The 14,885-nt window shown below is 35.3% G+C and overlaps 1 protein-coding gene across 1 annotated transcript in view; it reads left to right on the forward strand.

Annotated features, from left to right (window-relative positions):
* BBS9 (Bardet-Biedl syndrome 9) overlaps positions 1 to 14,885 on the forward strand; it is a 470,178-nt gene that overhangs the window by 194,917 nt on the left and 260,376 nt on the right. The window contains exon 16 of the mRNA XM_028092268.1: positions 2,074 to 2,214. Coding sequence (XP_027948069.1) covers positions 2,074 to 2,214 — 141 coding nt within the window. The remainder of the gene's footprint in view (positions 1 to 2,073; positions 2,215 to 14,885) is intronic.

A 14,885-nucleotide genomic window follows, 5' to 3' on the forward strand; every position in this document is an offset into this window, starting at 1 on the left:
TGTAATATATGAAGTTGGAAAAAATGCTTTGTAATATTTTTATGGTGATATTGATGGTTGTGGTTTGAGCAGTAGCTTAGATCATGTTACCATAATATTTTGAGACAAAACATTTCATCATTGTAAAGTACAAATACACATGCCTTTAAAACCTCAGAGAATGTCAGGAAATAATGCCTTGGGACTTTTCTGAAGAGACACCGGTTATAATTTGCATCTAGGATTCCAGGAGAAGTGAATTTAACATCTGTTGGTTATGAGCAAAAAATGAGCTATGTAAAATTTAATGGATAATAGATTATGTTGAAGAGAATCACAAATAGGCTCCACATGCTCTGAAAAAGTATTTAATTGACCTCATATATCAGTATGCTTGCCATTGTTGAGATCTCTCACTATCCTCTTGAATAAGTAGTGCTGGAAAGTGTACTCCCAGCTTGGATGTCAAGCAAGCCCCATAACTCCAATTGGCATTAACAGAATATATCGCTAATTCTAGGGATTCTGCTTTGGGATCATGTCCCCAAGCTTTAACTGCTTCTGCTTTTGCTATTTTTAGGCTGCTCACTGACTCCACTATAAAGAGATAAAGGAATTAATGTGTGGCTACATCAAGTAAAGTAGGACGTTTTAAGTTTTTCATTTCTCTACAGCAATATACTAAGATAGAGGTTTCAGTATATTACCTTTTATCTTATCCAATCAAAGGTGGAATCCTAGAATAAAAGGAGAGAACAATGAAGTTGTAGAAATGGCTTTGCTAGATTTATAAGTAAAGAACCTAATTTGCTTTGGTTTCAATTTCATTCTCTGTAAAAATATTGAAAGGAATGATTTTTTTTTTTAAAGATTTTATTTATTTGAAAGAGAGAGACACAGCGAGAGAGGGAACACAAGCAGGGGGAGTGGAAGAGGGAGAAGCAGGCTCCGTGCTGAGCAGGGGCCAGATGCTGGGCTCGATCCCAGGACCCTGGGATCATGACCTGAGCCAAAGGCATACGCTTAATGAGTGAGCCATCCAGGTGCCCCTGAAAGGAATGATCTTAAAAACTTTTAATTTTGACATAAAACTCTTCATTGTTATTTATTTAATTATGTTTTTCAATATGCCTGTAAATGTACTAAAAAATTCAGTTGAATGACCATGTAATACTTTCAAAATGTCACTTAACAGTGATATGTAAAGTTAAATGGATTGAGAAAAATTTAATTCATATGAAAGTAATATTCTTAATATTACTGTGTAAAATGACATGAACTTCAGTAGAACTACAGTAGAGCAAATTCTGCCTTCATGTTTATAATTTATTGTAGATTTTTAATTGTAATTTGAATCTTCAAGAAGTAAAAATAGCTAAAGATTTGAATTTTTTGGTGGTAGAAAAAATATTAGATAAGGTCATATAGCATCTTCCTGATACAGATTTCATATACATATTTGCTCATTTTAGGGGCTAGAGATTTGAAGGTCTTAGTTTAAAGATGGTTCAGTAATTGAATATGAAATTGAATTAACTGGTTTTTTTTGCCTCTTTAAAAATTTTTTAAATTTTAAATTCAATTAATTAACATATAGTGTATTATTAGTTTCAGAGGTAGAGTTCAGTGATTCATCAGTCTTAATGTAGTACCCAGTGCTCATTACATCACGTGTTCTCCTTAATGTCCATCACCCAGTTACCCCATCTCCAGCCCCCTGCCCTCCAGCAACCCTCAGTCTGTTTCCTGTGATTAAGAGTCTCTTATGGTTTGTCTCCCTCTCTGAGTAAATATACCGTGTTGTATAGTGTTCACCTGTGATGATTTTTAAAGTATGCTCTTATATTAAAGACAGACCTCATGCCTACGCTCTTTTTTAGGATTTTATTTTTGTCTTGAACTTTTTGACAATAATATAAAAATATGTATTATGATAATACTTTGTAGTTTTTTCAGTTATGCTAAATGAAATGGGCCAGAGCAAAATTTTAAGATAAGATATATTGCTACTCAAACTATTAATATAGTTCAAATTTTTGGGGGTCAAATTTTCTGTCAAGTCTATGAATCTACATTTCTCTCTTTTTATTTCAGGCATTCCTCGGGTTATCCAATGTAAATTTAGACTTCCCCTGAAATTAATCTGTCTACCAGGTCAGCCTTCAAAAACTGCAAGCCACAAACTAACTATTGATACCAACAAATCTCCAGTTAGTCTTCTCAGTCTCTTTCCAGGTAGGACTTTTGAAGTAACATGCCTATAACATCAGAAATGTTAAGAATTCAGAATGGAATCCTTCATCAGCAGGTAATGATAGGGTAATTATCAGATAATTGTTAAGTCAGAATATAAAAATGTCTCAAAGATTTTTCTTTCTTGTTTGCCTGTTCAAGGGCAAATAGCTTATATCAACAAGGTAATAAGGTGTACCTTTTAAGTTTGATTAAAATTATTAAAATCATTTTGCTTCAGTATTCAGAAATGAAAACAATCAAATGTTTCTTTTTAGACTGTGGAATTTTTTTGGCTTGGAATGTGAATATTTATTATTCATCTTTATTGTAGGTTTTTGGCTATTACCTTTTTAAAGTATATTCTATGCCCCTAAAAAGTAATCTCGTAAGTAGATGCTCTTTGTGGTTTTGCTTTCTCCAGCAGCTGGAGGGGGCGATTGTTCAATTCTCTGGTTCTGATCCTTTGAAAGAGGTTTCGTATATAAAGCTTGAATATCACAGTGAATTTGGGGTAATTTGTGAAGGTGTGACTTTCTCCAGGTATCAGTTTTTCTTTCTGAGTAGCTTAGACAAGAGAGAGATGTTGATTGGATAAAACATCTTTAGTAACCAGGGTTTCTAATCCTGATGATGGGTTGGCATTAAAAAAAAAATTTGGGAATTAAATCAACCTTTTCAAATCCCTTATTAAAAATTGGCACTGTTGACTATGGTACGCATCCTCACCCAGGCATTAGTGGATAGGATTTAGAATACAAAGAGTATTTTCCACAAGGTTTAGAAATTTATGGTAAGTCAACTTTCGTGTTATTAACTACTTAAAGTGCTTAAAATTTATTTTTAATTGATTTGAAGTGTTTAAAAAGCTTTATTTATATCTAACTCAATGAAAAATCTCCAAAATTAAATACTCTTTATTACAACTAATGTATTCTTTAGTTTGAATTGAGTTTGGACACACACACACACACACACACACACACACACACACACACACACACTTTGTTAGCAAATATTTTGATACTGTTTGGTTTCTTTCTCCTTTTCCTTTCCCTTCTCTTTCTTCTCAATTTTCTTATAACACATTTGGGTTATAAAAAAGGTGGAAAGAGCCACTATCCTTACAACATCTTATACAAATGTATTAGTTCCTTGGGTCTCCTATACTGTCCTGGGAATATAGTCGGAAATGGCATGCTGCACACTGAATTTATTTGAAAAATGTTTAAGACCTTGGCTTCTGAGTGGGTGATTTTTACTATAAGTGGATGAAAACCAACAGAGATTGAATAAAAATGGATGCTTTTAACCAGAGAGGTAATCTCTGTAAGATATGGATTAGACAAGAAGAACTAAGGAAAGCTTAGATAACTCATCCATTTTCCTCCTGATTTTAGGCTCAATTGTTTTTATGTCACAGGTTATCTTAGGCTTATCAGCATATTTTTGCTTCTTACTTACTCTAGAAATGGGACTCAATGACAAATTAAAAAAATTTTTCCCCCAGATCCAATGTATATGATTTGGCATGTTCTGTTTTGGAATTGTTGGGTGTGCATTCATATTGGACGTGATGGAATCCTGTAATTATTTAAAATAAGTACTCTTCTTACTTTTTCACTTTTTACTTCTTGAGAGTGCTTTTTACTCTTGGTATGTATAAGACTTTCTACATTGATGTCAGATAAATTTGCTATTGCGAATCTGTTTTTTAGCTGAAGTAAACCAATTAATGAGCTTCACAGAGAAGAAATAAAACTAGATTTAATCTACATCTCTTCCTATTTGTTTATTTCAGTTCTTTGTTCTGAACAAATATAGGTATACTTACAATAACTTTAGTTTTTCTTATTACAAAAGAAATGTGAAATTTAGAAATGGACAACCAAAAGGAGGAAAACAAAAATTACTGGTAATTCCACCATCCAGCAATGTCTACTTATGTTTCATGACATTTGCCTAATCTTTTTTTTTAATTATGTCATATTAGTCACCATACTAAAAAACTATCATCATTAGTTTTTGATGCAGTGATCCATGATTCATTGTTTGCATGTAACACCCAGTGCTCCATGTAATACATGCCCTCCTTAATACCCATCACTGGGCTAACCCATCCCTCCACCCTCCTCCCCTCTAAAACCCTCAGTTTGTTTCTTGGGAGTCCATAGTCTCTCATGGTTTGTCTCCCCCTCCGATGTCCCCCCCTTCATTTTTCCCTTCCTTCTCCTAATGTCCTCTATACTATTCTTTGTTATACAAATAAGTGAAACTATATGATAATTGACTTACTCTGCTTGACTTATTTCACTTAGCATAATCTCCTCCAGTCCCATCCATGTTGAGGCAAAAGTTGGGTATTCATCCTTTCTGATGGCTGACTAATATTCCATTGTATATATGCACCACATCTTCTTTATCCATGCATCTGTTGAAGGGCATCTCGGCTCTTTCCACAATTTGGCTTTTGTGGACATTGCTGCTATGAACATTGGGGTGCATATGGCCCTTCTTTTCACTACATCTGTGTCATTGGGGTAAATACCCAGTAGTGCAAATTCTGGGTCATAGGGTAGCTCTATTTTAATTTTTTGAAGCACCTTCACACTGTTTTCCAAAGTGGCTGTACCAACTTGCATTCCCACCAACAGTGTAAGAGGGTTCCTCTTTCTCCACAACCTCTCCAACATTTGTTGTTCTTGCCTTGTCAATTTTTGCCATTCTAACTGGTGTCAGGTGGTATCTCAGTGTGGGTTTTGATTTGAATTTCCCTGATAGCTAATGATGATGAACATTTTTTCATGTGCCTGTTAGCCATTTGTATGTCTTCTTTTGAGAAGTGTCTTTTCATGTATTCTGCCCATTTTTTGACTTGATTATTTGTTTTTTGGGTGTTGAGTTTGAGAAGTTCTTTCTAGATCTTGGAAATTGGTGCTTTGTCTGTACTGTCACTGCAAATATCTTCTCCCATTCTGTGGGTTGCCTCTTTGTTTTGTTGCCTGTTTCCTTTGCTCTGCAGAAACTTTTTATTTTGATGAAGTCCCAAAAGTTTATTTTTTTACTTTTGTTTCCCTTACCTTTGGAGACATGTCTTGACAAAAGTTGCTGTGGCCAATGTCGAAGAGCTTACTGCCTATGTTCTCCTCTAGGATTTTGATGGATTCCTGTCTCACATTGAGGTCTTTCATCCATTTTGAGTTTATCTTTGTGTATGGTGTTAGAGAATGGTTGAGTTTCATTCTTCTACATATGGCTGTCCAATTTTCCCAGCACCATTTATTGAAGAGACTGTCTCTTTTCCATTGCATACTTTTTCCTGCTTCGTCGAAGATTATTTAACCATAGAGTTGAGGGTCCATATCTGGGCTCTCTCTTCTGTTCCATTGATCTATCTGTCTGTTTTTGTGCCAGAACCATGCTGTCTTGGTGATCACAGCTTTGTAATATAGCTTGAAATCGCATTGCCCTAATCTTTATAAAAATAGCTTTCATTATCCCCAAAGGATTTTACTTTGCATAATGCTGTGAAGTATTTTTCTATATAATTAGATATTTTTATTACATAATTTTAAGGATTGCATAATATCCTATCATAAATCCATACTATAACATCATTCGGCCAGCATTATGTTTTTGACATGTTATTTTCAGTTTATTAATATTGTAAATATATTGTAGCAGTACTCTTTCAAATTTATTATTACTTCTTCGATGAATATCTAAAAGTGAAATTAGACAGTCAAACAAAGGATAAGAATATTTTTATTTATTTTTATTTTTAATTTTTTATTGTTATGTTAATCACCATACATTACATCATTAGTTCTTGATGTAGTGTTCCATGATTCATTGTTTGTGCATAACACCCAGTGCTCCACGCAGAATGTGCCCTCTTTAATACTCATCACCAGACTAACCCATCCCCCCACCCTCCTCCCCTCTAGAACCCTCAGTTTCTTTTTCAGAGTCCATCGTCTCTCATGGTTCATCTCCCGCTCCGACTTACTCCCCTTCATTCTTCCCCTCCTGCTATCTTCTTCTTTTTCTTTCTTCTTAACATATGTTGCATTATTTGTTTCAGAAGTACAGATCTATGATTCAACAGTCTTGCACAATTCACAGCACTCACCATAGCACATACCCTACACAGTGTCTACCACCCAGCCACCCCATCCCTCCCACCCCCCACCACTCCAGCAACCCTCAGTTTGTTTCCTGAGATTAAGAATTCCTCCTATCAGTGAGGTCATATGATACATGTCTTTCTCTGATTGACTTATTTCACTCAGCATAACACCCTCCAGTTCCATCCACGTCGTTGCAAATGGCAAGATCTCATTCCTTTTGATGGCTGCATATTATTCCATTGTGCATATATACCACATCTTCTTTATCCATTCATCTGTCGATGGACATCTTGACTCTTTCCACAGTTTGGCTACTGTGGACATTGCTGCTATAAACATTGGGGTGCACGTACCCCTTCGGGCCCCTACATTTGTATCTTTGTGGTAAATACCCAGTAGTGCAATTGCTGGGTCATAGGGTAGCTCTATTTTCAACCGTTTGAGGAACCTCCGTAATGTTTTCCAGAGTGGTTGCACCAGCTTGCATTCCCACCAACAGTGTAGGAGGGTTCCCCTTTCTCCGCATCCCCGCCAACATCTGTCGTTTCCTGACTTGTTAATTTTAGCCATTCTGACGGGTGTGAGGTGGTATCTCATTGAGGTTTGATTTGGATTTCCCTGATGCCGAGCGATGTTGAGCACTTTTTCATGTGTCTGTTGGCCATTTGGATGTCTTCTTTGGAAAAATGTCTGTTCATGTCTTCTGCCCATTTCTTGATTATATTATTTGTTCTTTGGGTGTTGAGTTTGATAAGTTCTTTATAGATTTTGGATACTAGCCCTTTATCTGATATGTCATTTGCAAATATTTTCTCCCATTCTGTCGGTTGTCTTTTGGTTTTGTGGACCGTTTCTTTTGCTGTGCAAAAGCTTTTGATCTTGATGAAATCCCAATAGTTCATTTTTGCCCTGGCTTCCCTAGCCTTTGGCGATGTTTCTAGGAAGAAGTTGCTGCGGCTGAGGTCGAAGAGGTTGCTACCTGTGTTCTCCTTTAGGATTTTGATGGACTCCTGTCTCACGTTTAGGTCTTTCAACCTTTTGGAGTCTATTTTTGTGTGTGGTGTAAGGAAACGGTCCAGTTTCATTCTTCTGCAGGTGGCTGTCCAATTTTCCCAGCACCATTTGTTGAAGAGACTGTCTTTTTTCCATTGGACATTCTTTCCTGCTTTGTCAAAGATGAATTGGCCATAGAGTTGAGGGTCCATTTCTGGGCTCTCGATTCTGTTCCATTGATCGATGTGTCTGTTTTTGTGCCAGTACCATACTGTCTTGATGATGACAGCTTTGTAATAGAGCTGGAAGTCCGGAATTGTGATGCCGCCAGCTTTGCTTTTCTGTTTCAACATTCCTCTGGCTATTCAGGGTATCTTCTGGTTCCATACAAATTTTAGGATTATTTGTTCCATTTCTTTGAAAAAAGTGGATGGTATTTTGATGGGGATTGCATTGAATGTGTAGATTGCTCTAGGTAGCATTGACATCTTCACAATGTTTGTTCTTCCAATCGATGAGCATGGAACGTTTTTCCATTTCTTTGTGTCTTCTTCAATTTCTTTCATGAGTATTTTATAGTTTTCTGAGTACAGATCCTTTGCCTCTTTGGTTAAATTTATTCCTAGGTATCTTATGATTTTGGGTGCAACTGTAAATGAGATCGACTCCTTGATTTGTCTCTCTTCTGTCTTGTTGTGGGTGTATAGGAATGCCACTGATTTCTGTGCATTGATTTTATATCCTGCCACTTGACTGAATTCCTGTATGAGTTCTAGCAGTTTTGGGGTGGAGTCTTTTGGGTTTTCCACATAGAGTATCATATCATCTGCAAAGAGTGAGAGTTTGACTTCCTCTTTGCCGATTTGGATGCCTTTGGTTTCTTTTTGTTGTCTGATGGCTGTGGCTAGGACTTCTAATACTATGTTGAATAGCAGTGGTGAGAGTGGACATCCCTGCCGCATTCCTGACCTTAGGGGAAAAGCTCTCAGCTTTTCCCCATTGAGAATGATATTCGCTGTGGGTTTTTCGTAGATGGCTTTTATGATGTTGAGGTATGTACCCTCTATCCCTATCTTCTGAACAGTTTTGATCAAGAAAGGATGCTGTACTTTGTCAAATGCTTTTTCTGCATCTATTGAGAGGATCATAGGATTCTCGTTTTTTCTTTTGTTAATGTATTGTATCACGTTGATTGATTTGCGGATGTTGAACCAGCCTTGCAGCCCAGGGATAAATCCCACTTGGTCGTGGTGAATAATCCCTTTATTGTACTGTTGGATCCTGTTGGCTAGTATTTTGGTGAGAATTTTTGCATCCATGTTCATCAAGGATATTGGTCTGTAGTTCTCCTTTTTGATGGGGTCTTTGTCTGGTTTGGGGATCAAGGAATGGTGGCCTCATAAAATGAGTTTGGAAGTTTTCCTTCCATTTCTATTTTTTGGAACAGTTTCAGGAGAATAGGTATTAATTCTTCTTTAAATATCTGATAGAATTCCCCTGGGCAGCCATCTGGCCCTGGGCTTTTGTTTGTTGGGAGATTTTTGATGACTGCTTCAATTTCCTTAGTGGTTATAGGTCTGTTCAGGTTTTCTATTTCTTCCTGGTTCAATTTTGGTAGTTGATACATCTCTAGGAATGCACCCATTTCTTCCAGGTTATCTAATTTGCTGGCATAGAGTTGCTCATAATATGTTCTTAGAATTGTTTGTATTTCTTTGGTGTAGGTTGTGATCTCTCCTCTTTCATTCATGATTTTGTTGATTTGGGTCCTTTCTCTTTTCTTTTTGATAAGTCTGGCCAGGGGTTTATCAATCTTATTAATTCTTTCAAAGAACCAGTCCTAGTTTCGTTGATCTGTTCTACTGTTCTTTTGGTGTCTAGTTCATTGATTTCTGCTCTGATCTTTATTATTTCTCTTCTCCTGCTGGGTTTAGGCTTTATTTGCTGTTCTTTCTCCAGCTCCTTTAGGTGTAGGGTTAGGTTGTGTATTTGAGACCTTTCTTGTGTCTTGAGAAAGGCTTGTATTGGTATATACTTTCCTCTCAGGACTGCCTTTGCTGTATCCCAAAGATTTTGAAGAGTTGTGTTTTCATTTTCATTGGTTTCCATGAATTTTTTAAATTCTTCTTTAATTTTCTGGTTGACCCATTCATTCTTTAGTAGGATGCTCTTTAGCCTCCATGTACTTGAGTTCTTTCCGACTTTCCTCTTGTGATTGAGTTCTAGTTTCAAAGCATTGTGGTCTGAAAATATGCAGGGAATGATCCCAATCTTTTGGTACCGGTTGAGACCTGATTTGTGACCTAGGATGTGATCGATTCTGGAGAATGTTCCGTGGGCACTGGAGAAGAATGTGTATTCCGTTGCTTTGGGATGGAATGTTCTGAATATGTCTGTGAAGTCCATTTGGTCCAGTGTTTCATTTAAAGTCTTTATTTCCTTGTTGATCTTTTGCTTAGATGATCTGTCCATTTCAGTCAGGGGGGTGTTAAAGTTCCCCACTATTATTATATTGTTGTCAATGTATTTCTTTGTTTTTGTTATTAATTGCCTTATATAATTGGCTGCTCCCATGTTAGAGGCATAGATATTTACAATTGTTAGATCTTCTTGTTGGATAGACCCTTTAAGTAGGATTTAGTGTCCTTCCTCATCTCTTAAGGATAAGAATATTTTTAAAGCTTTTGAAATATAATGTCAAACTGACCAAAGGGCCCTATCAATTAACTCTATCAACAGTATTCGAGTGGAGGTAATTAGTACCCCAAATCCTTGCCTTTAAAGAATATTATAATTATAAAAAGCTTTAATATGCTTAATGGCTATATATTTACTTATGTATATAATAAATAACCATCTGGGGTGGTTTTGGCTAAATGTTACTTAAGCACTAAGTGACATTTATACTATGTATATATAAATTACATTATCTATCTATCTATCTATATATCCCCCCCCCCCCCCCCCCGCATAAAGCGATGGGGGATAAGTGGGCAGTAGACCCTGGTGTAGTGGTTTATGAATATTATCAGAGACCCAGCTTTTTTCTTCCTTCCTTCCTTCCTTCCTTCCTTTAAAAGATTTTATTTATTTATTTGAGAGAGAGACAGCAAGGGAGGGAACACAAGCAAGGGGAGTGGAAGAGGGAGAAGCAGGCTTCCCACTGAGCAGGGAGCCCGATGTGGGGCTCAATCCCAGGATCCTGGGATCATGACCTGAACCGAAGGCAGACGCTTAACGACTGAGCCACTCAGGCACCCCTGCTTTTTTCTTTCTTTGCATTGTGCCTTCTCTAGTGTGTTGGTTGGCATATGACAATAAACTGCTTCAGATTCAGTCATCATACCTGACTACAAGGCAAGAGGTAGGGGAAAGAGGTAGCTGTAGCAACAAGTATAACTTTTATCAGAAAGGCATGTTTCTATAATATTCTTAGGAAATTTCTACTTAGGTCTCAATAGCTATAATAGTGTCTGCATAGCCTCCTCTAGCTGTAAAGGAGGCTGAGAACTAATACAGATGGACTAAGGGAAAGGGGGAATAGATGTTAAATTAGCTGACGTTCAGAGTATGCCATGATACCAGTAATTTTACACAAAAATTTTACTTAAATGGAATAACAAATAGCATGCAGCTGTAACAGTCTTTTATGCTACTCAAATACATGGCTATTTTCCTTATCAATAAATTTATATTTTAATGACTACATAACATCCCCTTGTTTTGGAGGTACTGTGTATATAGTTATTTTTTTTTTTTTTTGATGCTTCTCTGATTCTCTTTAGAGAAACACCTTGAAAACAAATGACTGAGTTAAAGAGTATGCACATTTGAAAACTTTAATTAAATGCCAACCTTCTTCCAGAATAATTGTTTCAAGTTATGTGCCCACCAACATCAGGGTTCATACTAAGGGTAGTAGCTGGATATTGGAAAGTTTTGACATAGATGAAAAATGACATCCTTTTTTAAAATTTGCATTTCTAAATTATTAGCATAGGCATTTTGTAATTTTCATTAATTACTTGTATTTTTTAAATATATTAGGTTTATATTTTTATGTAGTAAAATTTAAGATTTAATTTTCTTGCTTTCTTTATAGTTTCAAGTTTCATGTTGTACTTAAAATGGCCTCTATTAAGATTATAAGATATTTAGTTATATTTTCTTTTGGTACATTTTAATACATTCTTTAATTTTCAAAACAACTCTAGTGTGTATTTTTTGCTTTTTTTAAAAAAATAACTTTATTGGGGAGCACCTAGGTGGTTTGGTCAGTTACGTGACTGACTCTTGGTTTTGGCTCAGGTCATGGTCTTAGGGTCATGAGATCGAACCCTACCTTGGGCTCCACGCTCAATTCGGAGTCTGCTTGAGATTCTTTCCCCTTCCCTTTCCTTCCCCCTCTGCTCCTGCTCCCCCTACCTACCCCCTCCAATCGCATGTGCTTCCTCTCTCTCTTTCTCAAATAAATAAATAAAATCTTAAAAAAATTTATTGGACTATAACTTATATACAAATGTTTAAAGTATACAGTTTGATAACTTTGGATGTTTCTATATACCTGGGAAACCATCTCCACAATTACAATGCTGAAAATAGATCATCCCAAAAAGTTTCCTTGTGCCCCTTTATAATCCCTTATCCCCCATTCCCAGGCAACCACTGGTTTACTTTCTGTCACTATAGATTAGTTTGCATTTTCTGGAATTTTATAAGATGGAATTATTCAGCATGTCCTCTTTTTTCTCTGCCTTCTCAGTCATTTATCAGATTATATGAATTACACATATTTTCTCCAAATCTGTGGCACATCTTTTCATTCTTGTAACAATGTCTTTGGAAGAGCAGAAGTTCTTAATTTTGATAAAGCCCAATTTTATCAGTTTTTTCTTTCATGACTTTAACATTATATCTAAAAAAATTTTCCCTCAAGTGTACAAAGCTTTCCTCCTGTGTTTTTGTCTAGAAGTTTTCTAAATTTACATTTTGGTCTCTTTTTGATTTTGAGTTGGTATTTCTTTATGGTGTGAGATACAGATAAAATTCTTATTTTTACATATGAGCATCTAATGTTCCAGCACTACTTTTGAAAAAAATATCCTTTTTAAAAATTTTATTTGTTTATTTTCTTGAAGTATATTTGACATATAGCATTATATTAGTTTCAGGTGTACAACATAATGATTCAGTATTTGTATGCATTGTGATATGATCATCCTAATAAGTCTAGTTAACATTTATCACCACACTATTTTTTGGAAGAATTTGAGGACAGGTACTAAATCTTCTTTGAATGTTTGGTAGAATTCACTGGTAAAACTTCCTGGTTTTGGATTTTTGCTTGTTGGGAATCTTTTGACTACTGAACCAATCTCTACTAATAATCAGTTGACTGAGATTTTCTATTTCTTTATGACTCAGTCTTGGGGAAGATTATATGTTGCTAGAAATGTATCCATTTCTTCTCGGCTGTCCAATCTGTTCATGTATAATTGTTCATAGTAGTTTATTATGATCATTTGTATTTCTTTCGTATCAGTAGTGATTTCTCTTTCATTTCTGACTTTATTTACTTGAGCTCTCTCTCTTCTTAGTGTATGTAGATAAAAGTTTGTCAATTTTGTTTATCTTTTCAGAGTACTGATGGTTCGTTTCATTGATCTTTCTATCATCATTTTAGTCTCTATTTTATTTCCACTCTGATATTTATTTTCTTTCCTTCTGCTAAGTTTGAGGATGATTGAACAATAAAAGTTACCAGTTTAAAATGAATCTCCTCAAATTAAAGAAAGAAAACTTACACAGTAGAATTTGAACTATTTTTCTTAAAAAAGTATGAGTCCATTTTAATTTAATTTCACAGAAAGACCTGGGGTTTAAATATAATAGCTACCTCATCTACTTCAAAAGACTTATTGAAAGAATCAATTAAGATAACCTCAGACTATATTTTTGAAAAGTATAAAAGTCTTTATAAACTGAAAGTAACATACAAAGTAGAATTATTTTTCATGATTGCATGAACAGTTTTTTTGTTTTATTCATTTTAAAGGCACTCAATTAAAGGAAGTCCAGATAAAATTAAAATGAGCTCATTTTATATTGCTTATCAGCTAAAAATTATGTACATGTGTTTAGCAATGATTTGACTTATTAGGAATTGGAAAGACTTTCAATAAATAAGTATGAATAGAGAATAGTTCTTTATCCAGGAGAAATGAAAAAGATGATCATTCTTGCCACAGATATTTTGCACCTGATATTTCTTGCAACAAAAGAAATCATTTCAGCAGTGCTGTTGAGGCATATCTTCTTGGTGAACTAGGAGACAGACAGTATTAGCTTATTCTTTACAGTTAGCTTTGATTTTGCTCTGCTTATTTTAACTCAATTTTTTCTAAGTTGTAATAAATGGTCTAAAACATTTTTATTTTATTTATTTATTTTATTATGTTATGTTAATCACTATACATTACATCATTAGTTTTTGATGTAGTGTTCCATGATTCATTGTTTGCATATAACACCCAGTGCTCCATTCAGTACGTGCCCTCTTTAATACCCATCACCAGGCTAACCTGTCCCTCCACCCCCCTCCTCTCTAGAACCCTCAGTTTGTTTCTCAGAGTCCGTAGTCTCCCCCTCTGATTCCTCCCCTAAAAAAAAAAAAAAAACAACTATCTTTTTTCACTGGATCGCCTTTGCAACTTTGTTGAAAATCATCTGACTGTGTATCATAGGGCTGTATAAATCATCTGAAAAACTATATATATTTCTGCTCTCTTCAGTTTATTCCATTGATTTGTTTGTCTTTGCCCACCAGTATTACTGCTATATACCAATAGTATAGTGTCCTAATTACTATAAATATGTATGTCCAAAAGTCAGGGAGTATAATTTCCCCAGCTTCATTCTTCTATTTTCAGTGTTGTCTTGGATATTCTAGATCCCTGCACTTTCATATAAATCTTAGTATCAGTTTGTCAATTTAAAAAAAATGCCTGCTGAGATTTTGATTGGAATTGGGATTGCATTAAGTCTGTTGATCAATTTGGAGAGAAATAACATCTTAACAATATTAAACATGGTACAATTTGCTCTAGTTATCCTAGTTTCTTAAGATGAAAGTAGAGACCTTCATTTATTTAGGACTTATTTCTTTTTTCTCAGTGAGAGTTTGTAGTTTTCAATGTATAGGTCTTATAAATCTTTTGTCAGATTTATCCCTAAGGGTTTAATATATTTTTCTATTGAAAATTATATCGTTTTACTTCACTTTCAAATAGTGCTTTTCTAGTACAGGCAAACCCGATTTTATTGTGCTTTGAATTATTGTGCTTTGTAGATAGTGCATTTTTTACAAATTGAAAGTTTGTGGCAACCCTGGGTCAAGCAAGTCTATTGGCACCATTTTTCCAACAGTATTTGTTTACTTCATGTCTCTGTGTCACATTTTGGTAACTGAAAACTTTTATTGTTATTATATTTGTTACGGTCCATGAGGTTTAAGGAAAGGAGTCATCTCCATAATGTAAATGTACAAAGTGG

The sequence above is a fragment of the Eumetopias jubatus genome, unplaced genomic scaffold, assembly GCF_037043125.1.
Source record: "Eumetopias jubatus isolate StellerSeaLion01/CBP00866 unplaced genomic scaffold, mEumJub1_p1.0 scaffold_14, whole genome shotgun sequence".
Lineage (NCBI taxonomy): Eukaryota > Metazoa > Chordata > Mammalia > Carnivora > Otariidae > Eumetopias > Eumetopias jubatus.